The 18,002-nt window shown below is 43.2% G+C and overlaps 1 protein-coding gene across 1 annotated transcript in view; it reads left to right on the top strand.

Moving 5' to 3' along the window:
* Positions 1–14,965, top strand: part of LOC135917052 (snake venom metalloproteinase atroxlysin-1-like) — a 55,277-nt gene extending 40,312 nt beyond the window's left edge. The window contains exons 9-12 of the mRNA XM_070526720.1: positions 3,592–3,703; positions 8,203–8,340; positions 10,604–10,718; positions 14,945–14,965. Coding sequence (XP_070382821.1) covers positions 3,592–3,703; positions 8,203–8,340; positions 10,604–10,718; positions 14,945–14,950 — 371 coding nt within the window. The 3' untranslated portion in view covers positions 14,951–14,965. The remainder of the gene's footprint in view (positions 1–3,591; positions 3,704–8,202; positions 8,341–10,603; positions 10,719–14,944) is intronic.
* The last annotated feature ends 3,037 nt before the right edge of the window (positions 14,966–18,002 follow it).

Raw genomic sequence — 18,002 nt, 5'->3', positions numbered from 1 at the left:
TATGTTTTCTATTCTGCGTAATTCTTTTACGATGGATTTTATTATTGATAGTATTCGTCATTTGTCATCGCCATAATTTTATCGCAAGTAGATTTTACGCACTTTACAACGACTATTTTAGGCCACTTTACAGCCAAGTCACATCTTCCATAATACATCGTCAACATTACCACTTGTCATGGCGCTCTTTGGCCAAACCTGGCCCTTGCGCCACAAAACACCACACATCATCATCATCGTCGCCTTCACTACGGCCTTTAACAGCTTCTGCTGCCACTGAGCCATCAATAGCTTCTAGCACTTTGAGTTCACTTATGAACGTGCTGCTGATCTCGCAGCTGCTAATATTTCTCTGGGCTTCCGACCAAATCTGCTATCTACCTCCCGTTTTCGCTGCGTCCACTTTACAGATACCTCAAGCCGCTGTTCACTTCCTGCTTTTAACTGCGGCAAATCTTGTATCTGTTTGTTTACTGCGGCCATGTCCCTTTCAAGCTTTTGCCGTTTGTGCTCACGCTCTTGGCGTTCTTGCCTAATTGATTCCCGTGCCTGTTATTTGCTTAGAATTCGTTTACCTATTTTTTCGATGAATTTCAAATCATTGTTACATTCCAGAATGGCTTTAGGGATATCTGAGTCCGTCAAGTCCTCCTCTACGTCTACCTCGATCTCTTCACACAACGACAACAGGTCAGCTCTCGTCAAACACAATAGGATCATGGTAGCTACTTTAAGCTTTGGCTCTGCTGTCACACAATACTTGCTGCGATACCCACGCAAATCAGAATACAAGTAATTGATCCCCAGCTAATCAAACCCCCAAACACACAGAAATTGAAGCCTGGTAAATTTTACAGACAAAACCAAACGCTTACCCACTGAAGCAGCACCATATCACCAGTCCTTCTCCGCCGTATCCAGTCAGTTGGAAGAGATGGTCAATCCCAAGTCGCCTCCAACTTGATCAGGATACCGGTCGGTCACCATGTGCCAAAGTCCGTGAGCTGCCGTTGCTGTCTACGAGTCGTAGACCGACCTACGAGCCAATTGTAAGGGTTGTCGGTCGTAGGAAGGAACTTGGGAAGACAGGACTAGGCGAGCAGGATTTATTTTCATATATTTACATTAAACGAAGAGATGCATTGAACAGTCTAGCGTGACTCCCAAATGGAGCACGCAAGATGAAGCATACTTCATCAATACAGGGTACAGAGAGCGCTCATGTCTCGAAGTAAATTTATAATTTCAGTTAACTGTGGTGACAAACCTGATTAGCCAATAATGAGCAAATAACTGAGGTACTCTTGAGATAAGTTACTGATATCTGAAAACACACAGCTCACGAGCACGATCACAGAGCACACTGACGAGCACACTCACAAAGCACGAGCACACCTAGCAGCCGACAAACCGCCACTTACAAACACTCCTTGCTCCCTAGATCCCTAAATGAGGGAGGAACGGCAGCTTACCGCGGGTTCGTAGCGTCCAAAATTATAGAAGTTGATGCGCCTTTTTGGAGGAGTAGGGCTCACACACAAACGTACGCACTTTCACTGCCCCCTCCGAGGGCAGACGGCCTTCGCAGCACTCGGAGCTGACCTTCGCAGCACTCGGCCGTCGGTTGTCCATTGTCTTGCGTCTTGAACGGCGCGTGGGAAGGGGCCTCCATAGACGTTCCCGCGGTGACTCTCCCCCGATCATAGCAGATCAGGTCGGCGGGGGTGGGTTCAGTAACAATAGTTGGTGCGCCGATCGCGTTCAGTCATAACGGTGACGATGCTAGAGCGTAACGGTGGCGTTCCAAGAAAAGGTGCCGCTGCTGTCGCAACAGGTTGGAAAAACTTGCACTTCAGCGGGCCGTTGTTTACAATCTGCAGCAGGCAAAAAGTCTAGAGGAAGTTCAGGTGGGTTTTGAAACATGTTCTTTCCTTTGTTATGTAAGCGCATCATTGATTAAAATTCTCTTCTTCTAGGTATCCGCTGTTGACTGTTGTGCATAGTGTTTACGTCTCAATAGTGTAGACCTGTATGACAGATAAAACAACGCAATACAGGGTACAGAGAGCGCTCATGTCTCGAAGTAAATTTATAATTTCAGTTAACTGTGGTGACAAACCTGATTAGCCAATAATGAGCAAATAACTGAGGTACTCTTGAGATAAGTTACTGATATCTGAACTTTAAATCTTTTAATTTGCAGAAAGCTTGCTTCGAAATGCAGGTAATAATGAAAATGGACATCTACTCGCAGGCACATTTCTCTAACTTTGGGAACTGTTAACACGCTAATATTTTTTGGAAGTTGTTAGGTTTTAGATTGAAATGCTTATGTTTATTTATAGCATGATGACTACATTTCCATTACTTATATTTAAAAGGAGCGTGGCAGCACATATGCATCGCAGGAAATAGATCTTGGAAGATCTTTTCTCTCTCCTTTCCTGCATCAAGGTCAGAAACTCGCTGAATTCACTTGTTGAAAATGGGGACGGAGTGGCGGTACAAGTTTCAGCATTAACTCATAAACAGCATCAGAAATGCTTTGACTGAATTTTGCACCTGCTTCTTAAGGGACTAGTTTTGCTCTGCAACCTTTTTTATGCATGAACAGTTCAGAAATGCCGTGTGGGTCTTCCTAAAGCTTCAGATTGGGGCGACTGTGGGTCACTCAGCACGCGGCTGCGCATCTGTCTGCGCGAGGCTGAATGCATAGACAGCCGGCAAGCAGTCGAGCAGTATAGTACTTAAGCACAATTCTATAAAAATTCTTTACATTTGAATGGCAGAGGGAAACCACAGTCACCCGAGCCAGAAGTGATTAGCCGAGCTCAAGATGGAATGCAAAATGGTCTATACGAAATTGCAGCGGACAGCAAAGTATTTGGGCTCAACATTCGTAACCGGCATCCAATGTTTAAAAGCAAAAAAAAAATACCGCCATTACAGCTCGCCGGAAGTTGTGCGTAAATTAGAATGCATGGCTGCATAGCAGGGCTTTCAATATTGTCTGGCGCGCGCGACTGCCCGCGGTCTGCTGAAAAATTTTGCAGCTGGTGTGTTGCGGCGTACGGTATAGGGTAACTAGCAGGTACACGTGTTTTCTGCATAGGTTGTGCTTCAGTGGCATATAGTCTTAATTTATAGACAATATTTGGAAACGGCATCGAATTGCTGTATATCATTTATTACAAAATTCTCCTACGAGTGTAATGACAGCTTATTTTCGCTTGCATTACAGCGGGGATTTTTCTCGGAACAGGTTCTAAAATAGTTGCAGTCACGTTTTTCTATAAGAGTGACATGGTGTGAACGCATAATTATTTCTTGCAGTTATCTTGGTGGCTAACGTTACAGCTATCTTTCGCACGCTAACTGTAGAAACGGTTAACTGCTAGAAAAAATTATCCAAGTTCGCTTCCTTGCGTTCTCGTGAATTTTCTTCCACATCGCATTTTTTTCTCCTCAAAAGACGGGCACCTTCTCTCAAATTTGGGGGACATATGCTTATATGTGCCAAATAGCTAGCGTTTCGATGTCTCTTTCTATGCGTCGTTCGGAAACATTTATCAGTCTGCATCTTTCAAACAGGCGCCGCAAATTTTGAAGGAGCCTGTGACCCTAACAATGTGCTCATCGTGTCGGACCAAGGCAAAGATGATGATGTTACTTCTTTAGCCATCGCTCACGAAATATCCCACGCGTAAGTACCATAGTGACACCTGTACTTATCTTTATCGGACGAACACGTTTCGCCGCTTAACAAATGTAATCGCACAGCGCGGGACGCGCCTGCATGTATCCGAAGTTTCTGGAAAGTTATCGATGCTTCTACCCGGCTGTCTGTTGTCGCCAAACCTTATGTTATCTGATTTCATCCCCTGACGCGAATGGTGTAGAACTTTGTGGAAGGCACGCGGGTCTGAACGATTAGCCTGGAACATACGACGACTGCTCTATAAAAGCCGACGCGCTTGACCCGCTGATCAGATTTTCGACGATCGCCGACTGTGTTCGCCGCTCTCGTTGTGCTTTAAGTGTAGCCTATTTTGTGGGCACAGGTTCGCCCAATAAAAACTAGCTTTGCCTTTCACAGCATAGAGAAGGGGATTGAACAAGAGCGGACACTCGGCGAAAATTGGAAACAGGAAACACGTCACGCTATACTTTTAACATCGACGAATTGGGGTCGCGAGTATCGAGAAAAAAAAGAATGTGAAATGAGATTAACAGAAATTGTTTTATTTTTTTTATTCTTTCCCGGAAAAATTAAAAATATCTGCGTATAAGTTAAGTTAAACTTTGCGGCTTACTTTCGTTGCCTAGCGACAGGCGAACTGGCGAATGACGAGCCAAATGTTTACGTCATTCTTCAGACTCACCGCCGAAGCCAGAGCGACCGGCCGCGCATCTGAGCGTTGGCCTGTTTGGTCACCCGTCTGACTGTTTTTCTATTTTGGGATTTAGCCTGGTTTGGTGGCCTCCCGGCGAATTATTGCGTTCATTCGGAACTTCGACAAGGCAGCACTGCACTATTGGACAACGGCAAGGTGAGAAACTTTGTGCGACAGTCTGCGACGCACTTCAAGCAATTAGGCTTACTGCCCGGCAACTAGGTTAGACTTGTGACGCAGTTAACGAAAAACAGCGCGGCCGTCGTGGAGCAGTTAATTTGAATTAAAGAATCGCACTGGGAGATGTTTGCGACGCTTCCTGTAAGCCCCAATATTGTTTTAACTCATTTCGGTAGTTTTTGGGCACGTTAGTCGCACAGGGTGCTGTGACGCAGTTTCGCGTGTACTGAATTTTACTGCGAGAAGTTTTGCCGCTTTCTCTGACTGCCAACATTATTGAAACTAATTTCATTACTTTTTGGGCCACCTTTCGAGCACAGTGGGTGCGCCTGGCGCTGTGACTCGGTTAGCGAAAATCAGCTCGGCCGTGGTGCGCGGTTTCGCGCTTTAATGCACTGACAAGTTCATGACGCTGTTCTTTCTCTGACGCTAAACATTGTTGAAAATTATTTTCGACACTTTTATGTTATGAGGCCCGCTCGCCGCGCCTGTTGTGACGCAGCGAAAAGCAGCTCGGTCGTGGTGACAGTTAGTTTGGCGCGCACTGAATCTTACTCCGACAAATTTGTCGCAATTTTTATGTCCCCCGCAACAATTTAAGCCTTCTTTCGGTACCCACGCTTGTCGAAAACGCGACGAGCAATCGTCAAGAGTGATAACACGGGAGTGCGTTGCTTCCGCCTTTCAGAACGCAGAAGTGATAAGCCAAGGAGCTCAAACGCCAGGAACTAGTAACTCGAAATTCTGTCTTCTGAACGGCGCCCACGCATTTTGTCTTGAGTGCGAGTAGAAGGAATTCTGCGAGCGTCCAGCATGCTCTGGTTGAGAGCCTCTGTTGTGGCCACCTCTGTGTATTCGTAGCGTACTATCGCGTCGGTTGTAGCCAAGTTCGCGAAACGCGCCGTTGCCCGCGCATTCGTGCCATTAAAGTGCAGGAAATAAGTATTGGGAAGAGGGGAATGTTTGGAATTAGAATGTGTTTGTGGTATGTACGGTATTGCTTGGGATGAGTCGGGTATTTTCTACGCCGTGTGTGTAAATACGAACTGCTTTTGTTTGTAATGCCACCCACTCACCACTTTCGCACGCTTCGCCTCTACAGGCATTATTCTTAGATGTTAATACCAAAATAACGCTTGTAATTTTTTTCAGCTCACGTCGTCTGGTGGAGCTTCCTGCGGAAACTACTGCTGCTTACCTGGTGCCACAACGCTGGATGAATGCACAAAAAGCCCGCGACGAGCATTTACAAAGAATAAAATAAACGTTAATTTTTCCACATTTCACAAGGTGTCTTGCGTCGTTATGAAATTGCACGTGGCACATATTCAATGGAGGCTTGTGAAGATCGCGATCAATTTTACTTTATAAAATAATTTGCACATAAATATTTAATAAATAAAAAATAAATATGTAAATAAATATTTGCTGCAAAAGCAAAAAAAAAAAAAATAGAACGGAGCCGGCGTGACGCGCACCAGCTAGAATTCAAAACGCGCGCGCACAAAACCGAAACCGGAAGTGTGCTTCAGGTTTTAACATCGACGGCTTGGTGCGCTGCAGTCAATTCGGCCGCTGGGCTCTATGGGAGTGTCCCCTCTTATTGTATTCCTTTCTCTATGTTCACAGTATTGCTACTGTGTTCTTTGACGTCACGACCACGTGACAATAGCAAAAGCTGCTGTGTCTGAATGGTGGTGTGTGCTTTTTGAGAGCGCAAATCTTCGGCGCCATTGCCAGCGTTGAACGTCGTCGGGCGTAGGCGGCGTATCTGAGCGAACAATAGCAGCGAAGTATCAAGGAGCCAATGCGGAGCGCAGCGGGGCTTAAGCACTGCGAGAGCGAAGAGAGGGCGAGAAGGAAAGCGGAGGAAGCCACCTTAAAACACCACCACATGGCGCTTACGTCCGCGCATCGGCGGCGGCGGCCGTGCGAGTGAAGGAGAGAAAAAAAAGTTTCGTAAAGCAGGCCTTCGCCCATAACGGTCACCGCAAACGCTTCCCTATAAAGTTAACGGTTGCATAAGCATCCGTTGCAGGGAATGGGCAGATGTACAGCCGGTCTCCATACAGCCCCGCGAGTCGTGGTTCAGCCAGTCGGTGCGGTGATCGCTGCGATGCTTCGATATAACGCGAAATGAAAACCCATATACAACTGCGCTAAAATTTAGCATTAAGGAGTATGGTAATCGTATGATATTTTTTTAGCACTCCAAGGATAGTTTCCCACTCTATTGAGATTTATTACTCTGTGGGCTGGGTATGTGTTGGGCAATGTCACCACGCAGGTTAGCTCCCAGCTCATCTATTTATTAAGGAGCGTCTACTCTGCGAGCGGCAAAAGCACTCGCCTGCCCCAAAGAAGGCCCTCACATACCACCCAGGTCAGCGGCAGCTAAGCCAACATCAGGCCCTCGAGCATCGTGTTGTGTGACTTGTCGGTATCCAATTCTTCCCAGCTATGCGTACAAATCCAGAGATTTTGAGGTGCATTTTCCTGCGCCCTTCGCAGCAGAAGCCCCCAAGTTAGCGACCTCAACTAATACCCTTTAGTGGCGGCGGCACATGAAACAGGCAGGTTTTGTGGCCACGCGCAATATGTCGCAACTATATTATGCGAGAGGCCCTGATTTATAATGTCCGGAGGAAATGGATTTTTCACGACTAGCCTCACCATGTCAAATTAGCGGTAGCGTTTCCTCAGGCAAAAAAAAAGACAAAAAGCCCTTCAATGTCGTTCGTGAAGTTTTTCAAGCGAAAAAGCCTATTGAAACGGTGAATATTTAGTGGCGACATTGCATACCCTCCAGCAATTTGTAATGTAGGTATGGTGTGGATATAAATATGGTGGTGCTGTACAAAACTTCAAGCTTCCCATTTAGCTCGCCCTATATAAGCCGCTTAAAGCAACAATGATATTTATTCATTTCTTTCCATACAAGTGGGGGTCAGGGGCACGAGTATCACTCAGACCACCTGTGGTTACCGATATTAAATGTATTGTTGGCGTTATCGCAGTACTCTAGAAAACAAGGTAAACAACGTTGGGAGAGGAAATAATAGAGATCAATAAATGTTTACAATATACTCGAATGCGCTAGTATTATATATCATAGCATAAGAAGCCAAGAAACAAAGTCATCCAAGGACAACACAGGGGAAATTACTTGTACTTACAAATTGATATATATAAAGGTTAAATTAATGGAAATGAAAGTGGATGAGAAAGCAACTTGTCGCACGTGGGGAACCATCACACGCCTTCGCAACGCGCACGCAATGCTCTACCAATTGTGCTAATGATGGTGGCGTTCTCCCGCTCACTTTCTAGGGTATTTATGTGTTACTACTAGAATTACCCTTTGGAGTGTTAGCCCGTGCCACCACAAACAAACCTAGGCGGCGGATGTGAAACACTGTTTCTGCCGCAGGCTTCACGACTACGTGATCTTTTTGGGTGAATTATTGCCTTAAATTGTGTGCTTATTGAGCAGCTGTAATTACTCAAATAAAGAAAGTTACCGCATTTCCCTATCCTATATTTCTTCGTGCCACACTTACAAGCGAATTCGCTCTTGCAGATTGAAGCTTCTGCAAAAGTGACATTTTTTGGTATACGCTTTTTCCAGAATAGGAGCTTCTCACGATGGCGAAGGTAGCGCACACAGCTGCTTAGACATTGGATACATAATGAGCCCATACATGGTTTTAGCCGCCAATCCGTCCTACTCTCGTTGCAGCATTGCCGATATTGAGAAGTTCTTGGTGTAAGTTCACTTATTAGCTATTTTTGTACAATACAAATGTGCTAATTTGTTGAGGAACGCAGGCGCTCCAAACCTAAGCTGACACAGACGAATTAATTCATTTGCAGGCGACGGTTAAGGCTTATTTTGTTTCACGCATAACAGAGCTAAGGTGTTTATCAGTCTGAAAGAGCTCGAAATCACTACATCACTACAAGCAATCACTACAAATACAAACACAATAACTCTTTTTCTGTCTCCAGGACAATGTATATTTAATGCACAGGGTACAGCTTTCAATGCAATGAAAGAGTTGTTAAGGATAATTTACAAGTGAAGATTTTTAGGTCCAAGTTTACTGAAGGCTGAAGGAAAATATAATGTACTAGTTATCACACTTCTTAAATAACTTCCACTAATCAGGTAACTGGTTTACAGTCTCCTGGCTGTAATAAATATTGTAGCAACTGTTATTTAAAAAAAATTATTTTTCTATATCATTCCCCATGGTATATGAGCCAGGATTCCGTATGTAGTGGGTTCAACTGAACTCCATACACTACGTATGTACAGCTTAATACATTAAAACACATACAACAACTGCAATCGTAAGTGACAGACTTTGTGCGGAGATTATAGCGCAAATATTTATAGCGCAATAAACTGTTCCCCAAAGAGACATAGAAAACGCACACATGATAATAAATCAAGATGGAAGGGGTATTCTGGTGCATAGGCACCAAAGTTTTCTGCATATAGCCTAATTTAGGGGCAGGAAATTGCTGCTATTAGGGGCACGCAATCGTTTCGCGAGGCTCCTAGATAAACATGCAAAAAGCGGTAGCTGCGTTTTTTCAGTTAGTTTCAAGTTACCCATACGCTGTAATTTCACATTTATTTCAACCCTCAGATGGCGCAGACTTTTATTAAATATAACATGGTTTAATAACATAACATGTTTGATAACAGAAAAACTGTCGAATGGTTTACATTTCAGCATTAAATCTTCATCCTTTCGTACATTTAGTCATTCCGTTAAGCTGTTTTAAATGTGTAACTAATTTACGTCATTCATAGCACTACATTTGTCAACTATGTGTATTGACAGTTTTTTGTTTTGCACTTTATGCTTGTATACATTCAACTTCTTCTCATTTATCTTTTTTTTTCTATGTTGTAATCTCACGATTGTCTGTGTTTCTTTTACTTAGCTTGCTCTTCTTTAATACACCTCTACATTGTTATTATTAACCGAGGGTCCCGTTGTAGTCTGACTTTGGGACCCTTGTCTGTATATTGTGTTTTACCAATTCATTGTATTTAAACAATATTTCATTTAAATAATAATAAACATCCTTTTCAGCACCCCGATAAAACGCGAGAACAAGGTTTTGAAGCTTTTCTACTGGCTCGAGCATTTTTGTTGTCAAAAAGCAGAGTTTACGAGTTGAGACGAAGGTTGCACACGAGCCAACAACTTGCTATGCAAATTTAGGAAAAAATTGCCGGTGCGTAGCTTGTGTGCAAGTGGTACTGCGCGAAGTGCTTGGCGTTGCTATATAGCGATCCTGAATTCTTGGCGCATACACTGAACCAGGGTTGCTCGTACGTTCGCATAGCCATGAATATGGACGTGGCAAAAGAGTCGCAACTGCACAATTCCTAGAACAATGGAATCGCAATGAGTTTGTTTTGTGTGTTTCATTTATTTTACCATTACGTTTTCATTTTTTCTCTTGACTGAAACATCAATATAATTTTATGTTGTGGTTTTGTCAACTTTATTATTTGCTGCCATTATATGACTGTGACACGTACACAGGTATCGGATTTCACTCACGGTTTCTACGCTTCAGTTAAGGACACGCATATGCACTTTGAATGGACGCTGCGTGCGACCTTTGAAATGTGACCTTTCGTTAGTTTGCGATAAAAATATATCCAAACTTCTCATGATGGAAGTGACCTCACGTTACCTTGAGGGAACGGCACTCCTAAAGATATAATGAACTCATCCTTTTGGTAGATGTCGACAGTGCGATGGGTCTGGCTAACTGCTTTATTTCCGACGAAGGCCGATGAAGCTGCTCCGCGCACTGATGACGCCTAAAGTTAAAAGCTAAAGTCTGAAGTTAGCAAGTTGTTACATTACATAGAACTGAAAAATGAGGACAAACAAGAACAAAACACGAACAAAAACAAGATAGAGCGCTCACGCATTGTCTCTTGCATGAAAACGCAGTATCTGAATTATCCACATACCTTTACTATTGCATTTACGCAGCGAGGAAGCAGCTGACTGCTTATTTAACGACACGAGTGATCCACAGCTCGAAGACCAGAGGGCCGCTTCCTGCACCCCCTTCCTGCCAAGGGGCGAGAAACTGCTGCGGACTGAGGTTCGAAAATTTATTGCTTCGACCTGTCCATAGATCTGCCCCTTATATAGTGTGCATATTGATGTATAAATGCTTTATTCAATCAAATTTAACATATTGACATTCGGAAAGGACGAATTATAATAATGTGGGGCTAGCTCCTATATTTTACCTACATGCATGCATATTGAACAGGTCTTTTTTGACAGATTGCACCTTTCTGGATATTTCGAAGGCTTTTTTAAACGTTCAGTTTCAGTTTCCGTTTATTGATGCGATTGAAATATTTTACAGAAAAAGTAACTCTAGGAGGTCCCATAGTCAAAGGCTGGGGAGGGACTTCCAAGAATAAATACACAGAAAAAGTACACTTATTGCGGTTAACAACACCAGTAGCAATCCTATCGAACAGAAAGTATTAACATAATCAAGTCATAGTAAAAACAATAAAGTATACACACAAAAGGCACATCCTAGGAGTATTATTCCACATACATAATCGTAAAAAAAATAAGCACCACAATCACTTTCTCAACAAGCGGTGACGAAGTTTCCTCCTAAATAAATGAATGGACGGAGATGATTTAAAGGAGGCTGGTATTGAATTACATACTTATCTTGCCGAAGAGTTTGCAGTAACCTTGTCATAGTTAGTCCTTGGTTTCGGTAGGAGGTAGTTATTATGGTGTGAAAATTGAGTGTCAGCGAAATGTGGGGTTTGGTATGTTCTTATTACCAAAATTGGTAATTCTCCTCGACAAACTTTATACGTCAGGACACTAAGAGAACATTTATTTAAATCCACTACCGACAAAATATTATATGTGCGGAGTAATGGCAGAGCACTAGATAACACATGTCTGCAACTGATTATTCTCAAAGCTTCGTTTTGTGTGTGCTACAGGGGCGCCAAGTGAGTTGCGTAGGTATTGCCCCAAAAAGAAATGCAGTAAGCGATGTGGGTGTGAAGAAGTGCTTAGTAGAGTGAAATTAATATACGTACAGGAAAATAGGGGCGGACTTTGATTAGTATTATGATACCATATGCCACTTTAAGGGTTAATAAGGATATGTGAGTTGTATATTTCAAATGGTTGTCGAGTTCAACTCCAAGAAATGTTGCATGGTCAACAGTCTGAAGCGAACTCGGATCAATGTTAATGCATAGCTTCTCCTGAACACATTATTGCGGGGATGAAAAAATTACAAATTTTTATTTAGTAGCATTAATAGTGAGCATATTGTCTCAGCACCAATTAACGATTTTAGCCACATCAGCATTAAGGTAAGGTATTAGCGATTCCAAGGAAGCGTTAGAACAATAAATTGTTTTGTCGTCAGCATATAAAATACAACTAGAATGTGTAATGTATTCTGGAAGGACATTGATGTACACGAGAAATGAAATTGGCCCTAGTATTGAGCCTTGTGGAACCGCTATGTTAGTTAGTTTGGTAGGCGAGTGAGTACCAGAAATAAAAAATTAAATTATGGGGTTTTACGTGCCAAAACCACTTTCTTATTACGAGGCACGCCGTAGTGGGAGACTCCGAAAATTTCGACCACCTGGGGTTCTTTAACGTGCACCTAAATCTAAGTACACGGGTGTTGTCGCATTCCGCCCCCATCGAAATGCGGCCTCCGTGGCCGGGATTCGATCGCGCGACCTCGTGCTCAGCAGCTATCAGAAATAGAGACGACATGTTCTCGATCATGTAAATAACTGCGAATTAGGGAAAGTGCTGGACCACGCACGCCAACAGCGTTCAGTTTAGTTTAGCAAAAAGGTTCGATTCCCACCCAGCCCAACATGGAAGTTGCTTTTTATTTATGAAGTGCCTGCCGTGATTTATCGCTCACGGCCAACGCCGCGGACGCCGACGACACCGGCTTTTCTGCGACACGAGCTCCTTAACGCTGTCGCGTTAAAACTGCGTGGCAGACGACGATAAGCCTTGTCGATGTGAACTGAGAGACGTGGCTGGTAATTGTATTGTACCATGTATAGCGGCTACAGAAATTAACCGCAGTAAACAGTGATACCGGAGTACTTAATTGCACTCAAGTGTTCATTTCTTCTCGTTTTCACTTTGCTACAAATGATAATTGCACATCTCACATCGTTTGAGCTGAATCCTGCAATCCACAGGGGGGCTTTTCTTGGCCTTTTCTTGTTTTTGTTATGTGTGCACGACGTACACTTTCCTACTTTTGCACAGATTTGTTTATTTTCCGACGATTGTTTATATATTGTAAAATAAGTAATTGTTAGGATGTGACGTTTCTTCAAGCTGACTTAAACAGCGTGCACGAATGCTGCCTTACTTGCTGCATGGAGCTTAACATTAGTAAATGTAAATGTCGGTATAGCACTGTGGGTCCTGACTATGGCCTCAACGACTCTCCTCAACAATCCGCAAACACCTACCGCTAACTTGTCCTTCATATAAGTGGTAAACTGTTAAACAAGTTCTAAGATACCTAATATCCAAACGAAAGAGATCTTTATCTACATGAAGAAACCATTTTTCCATGCATCAGTTCCATTAAGGTTGCTGTTGCACACCACATGCAATGCGCCCCCCGTCCCTCCTATAACATAATACTCTTAATCCCTCTGGGATGAACATCAGGTCACAATAGTAGATGAACTTAAAGTAGTACAATATTGCTTTGCTCATTTCTTTCAAACTAACCACAAATTTGCTGCTAGCCTTACATATCGTTACTCTCTTTCCGCAGGGATAAATCGCGCCTTTTTCTTTTTCATAAATATATAATCACGACGTATAACTCTGCTACCTCAGGATGCACCCGGCGTATTATTCTTTTGCTCGTGGTGATCGAGCACATAAGGTTAATGTAGCACGCCATAAAGCCGTCACGCGCTCAAAATCATGCCGTCCTGGGCGTACAATTGATTGCAATAATCTACCAACATGAGTAAGCATTAGTGACCCCATTCTTGTTAAAAATGCAATAACTGACATAAAATCAAATGGTATCAAGCAAAACGCGATATAATTCCTAAGCAAGAACAGTGCCTGGTTGTTATAGCGTACTATTGCGTATTTATTTACCCCGTCTTCTGTAACTCAGTGTACCTATTGTTTCTGAACTATCATAAGATTTCCATTCCTCATCTGTATTTTGTTCTTCTGCACGCTCCAATTTCCTGCTCTATTAATAAATTTTGTATAACATATTTCACACCTCGCACCTACAATGTACTAAGTGCCTTGGGGGTTCTGCAAAAACAAACAGCAAATGAAAAATAAAAATAAAAAGAAACGTGCACTGTTTTTCATCGCATGAAACAAGACATATCATTTAAAAGTTGTGCATTAATGGTGGACCTGCTCTTTTGTTGCCACTTTTATTTCATATTTTGCGCTTTCCAGCACCTTTCCACACTTCTATTTTTATCACAATATACGAAAGTACCAATATATCGAGTCATATCAAGAGAAGCCTGACACTAGCTTTAAGTCTGGCTGTACATTCTACAACACCGCGTTGTAGGTAATCATCAGTGCAAGACCATGGATAGGGTTTATATTTTTTGTAACAAATTTCTGCTACCGCCAGAGAAGTATCAGCTATCACCACTATTCAAGGAAAATGTTAACAAAATGAGAAACGGTTGATGCTTATTTCTCACAATATTCAATTAGTTGCGCCGGGCACACATGCCGAAATGGTGACGCGTGATAAAACTTTTGAACGGCGACTCTCGCCTTGTACCGGAACTGAGCTATCCGCTAAGGCGTATGTGGCCCGCAAGATGTAACAATATTGTTTCTGCTCTCGCGTGTGCTGTTTTTCGTATGGTAGTTATCTATCTCATACAGGGACATCTGCTCCGTGTATGCATATATGTTGCCTAGGCTTTCAATAGCAATAGTGCCCGTTCAGGATGCGGAGGGAAGTCCCATGTGCCTTCCCCTTCCCTCTGCTTCTTTCGACAAGCGGATACTTCAGCAAGGAGAGAACAAAGGGCTTGTTTAGCCTCCCCACGACGGTATGACAAAACGGGGGGCGGGGGTCTTAATCTGGCAGTCAAGTTGGCGCATACGACTAGCTATAGCAGTGGACTAGCGATATCAATAGCCCACAGTTTGCTTACAACCATGAAGTGCTTCGCACGCTACCGTTACATATAGCTTTTATTTTTACGCATCGTCATCCACAATATATTATAGGAGCACCTAAATGGCTCGGTATCTCTGAATTGTGTACCTTTACAGGAATGATTTGGCGATAGCGACAAATGCAAGAGTAGCGTCTGCAAGCACAAGAGAAGCCTTGGGTACGACGCGGAAGCTCCCGCCAGGCTCATGGTGTCGTCATTGTTCCCCGGGCGCGTTATTTACTTGTATGACGTTGTATGTGTTATTTGTCCACCTCACAACGTCTCTTGTTTTTTCATTTGAGCATGTTGCCAAACCTAAGGTAGCGTGTTCAACACGTGCCGCATAGTAACAATCGGAGAAGCCAGAGTTCAAGTGGTGAGCATACAACGCACACATGTTCACAGAGCTTATGGAGGCGCAGTATTGGTAGGGAAAAATATGCAAATGCAAAGAACTGTATCTACCTTTTTGTGTGCGAACATAGAACAAAAAAGAATGAATGTGGGCTGTTGCTAAAGCAGACAATCCTGGAGAGCAGGATTGCCCCCGCAGCTGCCATGAGTGGTTGCCGCCCCTTCAACATATGTATTCTGGATTGAGCTGCCGTCTGCATCTGCTTTGTGTTCGACTACGTCGCCTTCCAATGCGGATGTTGATGTTAATTTTTTTTGAATAAGTAGTCATAAATTACGCTTTATTTTCCTGCGCGTCAACAAAAAGTAACAGTGGGTATTTCATCTTCATTATTTTTCTAGCTATTGATTTTTCACCTTTACTCGATGCTGGCGACATCGACTTGATTGTTTGCATTTTCTTATATCTTTTTCGAAAAAACCCTGACGCCTGGTAAAGGCGTTTCCCTAGTGTAACCTGGTGAAGTCGTTCTTGTAGTAGGTACTATTGGTAGGGATAGATATTTATGGTTCTACGATTAGGGCCCTGCCAATGCAGGGACAGTAACCTCGTCAAGCTTATTGATGAAGTAGCTAAACAGCGGCTGACCAATATATTTCTTTTTTGAAATAATATTTCATTGCACTGATTGAATAAATAAATGATAGATTTTCATACATTCTAATTACCACCCTACATCATCAGCGACGAAGCAATGCTTGATGATGCAACCAGCGCAAGAGGGGACACAGAACGCTAGAACGGCAACAAGGACTAGCCTGATCTCACACCTCACGCCTCCAAGTTTTGTTTTTTCGAAGCAATTCTGCCCTGGTTCAAATAGAGCCAGATCACCCAAATGCCGAACCAAACTCACATGCGGATGCTTCTTTCGTGCTCCCAAATTAGTGTCTTAGGCAGAAGAGGATTTACCAAAATTTGAAGCAACAGCCAGATGATACCTGAATTGTACAATATGCATTCGGTGTTGGTACAGAGATACACGAAGCAGATTCTGCCCCTCGGCTATCTTATAATCGCAACACTGCAGGGCAATGAAGACTGACATTTCATTCTTGCGTGACCAGGACGGGAAACGTTCGAACTGAAAAGGCTATCATCATTCCACTCCCGCAGGTTTTGAACACCACATTAGCCGTCTTCACCATGCCCAAATGATCTATTATCCCATTTTCAGGCAGGAAAGGTGCAAGTGTACGTGACACCGTAAAAAATAAAAAAATATCTGCATCCCTTCCACTCTGTGAAAGTGGACGTAAAGCGAATCTGGTGCAGACATTATACAAGTACCCCCAACCAAACAGACGTTCGACGATGTTACACAAGTACCAACACCAAAATGTGTACGTCAAGCTAGCATGTAGATATGCGGAAGTGCAGGATACATTCTCATTCTTCTAGGCCATGCTCTAAGGAAGGGTGCCTGATTGAACTAAATTTCTCTTTAAATGTATATTTCATCAGAAAGTACGTAAAATACGATTTACACACAACCTGCAGAAAGGCTAGCATCTGATTGTAGTTTGAACATACGAGGAAATATAGTTATGTTACGCGAAAACTAAAACACAAAGCCTTCCGGTTGCTTTTTCCTTTTCGTCCTTCCGTCTGGCCCAAGTGTGCCATTGAATTATTTGTATTTCTCAAAATAAACTCTGTCCCGAAATTCGTAAAATATGACTTACACACATCCTACACACATGAAACATTGGACTAATTCAAATATACGCGAAAACATATTTCTCTTACGCGAAAACTCAAACACAAAGATTTTTTCCAGTTGCCGTTTTTTGAGTAAGCACGCCACGAAAAAAACCTGCCCATCTAGAGGCTAACAGCTTTGCTGTAAAACACATCCACGATAGCATCGTGTAGTCTGCAAGCATCTTCGTCGTTATTCCTGGCCTTTTTCCGAATTGACAAACGACTCTCTTGCTGACACCATCGAAGCTAAAACAATCATCGCAAATCTATGCAAATTTGACACAGCCAGATTCAGGTATGCCGACATCCGCTGAAGTGCCGTGTTGGACCATTAGGGTGACATAATAGGTACCAAGAGAAGGGGGACTCGCACTAGAGAATGGCAGAAGCCTAGGTGGTGTGACGAAATTCGAAAATTTGCGGGTGCTAGTTAAAATCAGTTGGCGTGGGACAGGGGTAATTGTAGATCGCGGGGAAAGGCCTTCACCAAGCAGTGGAAATAGAATAACCTGCTGCTGCTGCTTCTGCTGATGATGACGACAACCGCGCGAAGCAGTTCGCAGTAGCCAACAAAACGTCAGCTTAGAGTACCAGTAGAGCTGCCTTCGCCGATCGCCGGATCGACGCTTAGATTAAATTGTGGGGTTTTGCGGACTAAAACCACTCTATGAATACGTGGTATGCCATGTCGGGGGCTCCAGAAATTAGGACCACCTGGGGTTCTTTAACGGCACCTCAATCGAAGTCGACAAGTCTTTTCGCATTTCGCCCACATCGGATCCGTGCTTACCAGTAATCAAACCATCAACGCGACTACGCTCTTTTCCCCAGGTGCATTTCTGAAAGTTCTATAAGGCGGGGAGAGCGGTTTTCTGCAAAAGGACTGCGCTTTGAAGGAAGAGTACGAATGCATGTGAAAAATTTTATCATGTGGGAAGCCAGATGTGTAAAATTACAAATTCTCACTATTTTTCTAATTCTCATATGGGTAAATGTTGAAACACGAGAAGTCGTTACGGCACATCACCTAAACATGGTTAAATTTTCTCACATT

This window comes from Dermacentor albipictus, chromosome 10 (genome assembly GCF_038994185.2).
Source record: "Dermacentor albipictus isolate Rhodes 1998 colony chromosome 10, USDA_Dalb.pri_finalv2, whole genome shotgun sequence".
NCBI lineage: Eukaryota > Metazoa > Arthropoda > Arachnida > Ixodida > Ixodidae > Dermacentor > Dermacentor albipictus.
The sequence above is the reverse complement of the archived record's forward strand: the minus strand, read 5'-3'. Positions and strand labels throughout refer to the sequence as shown.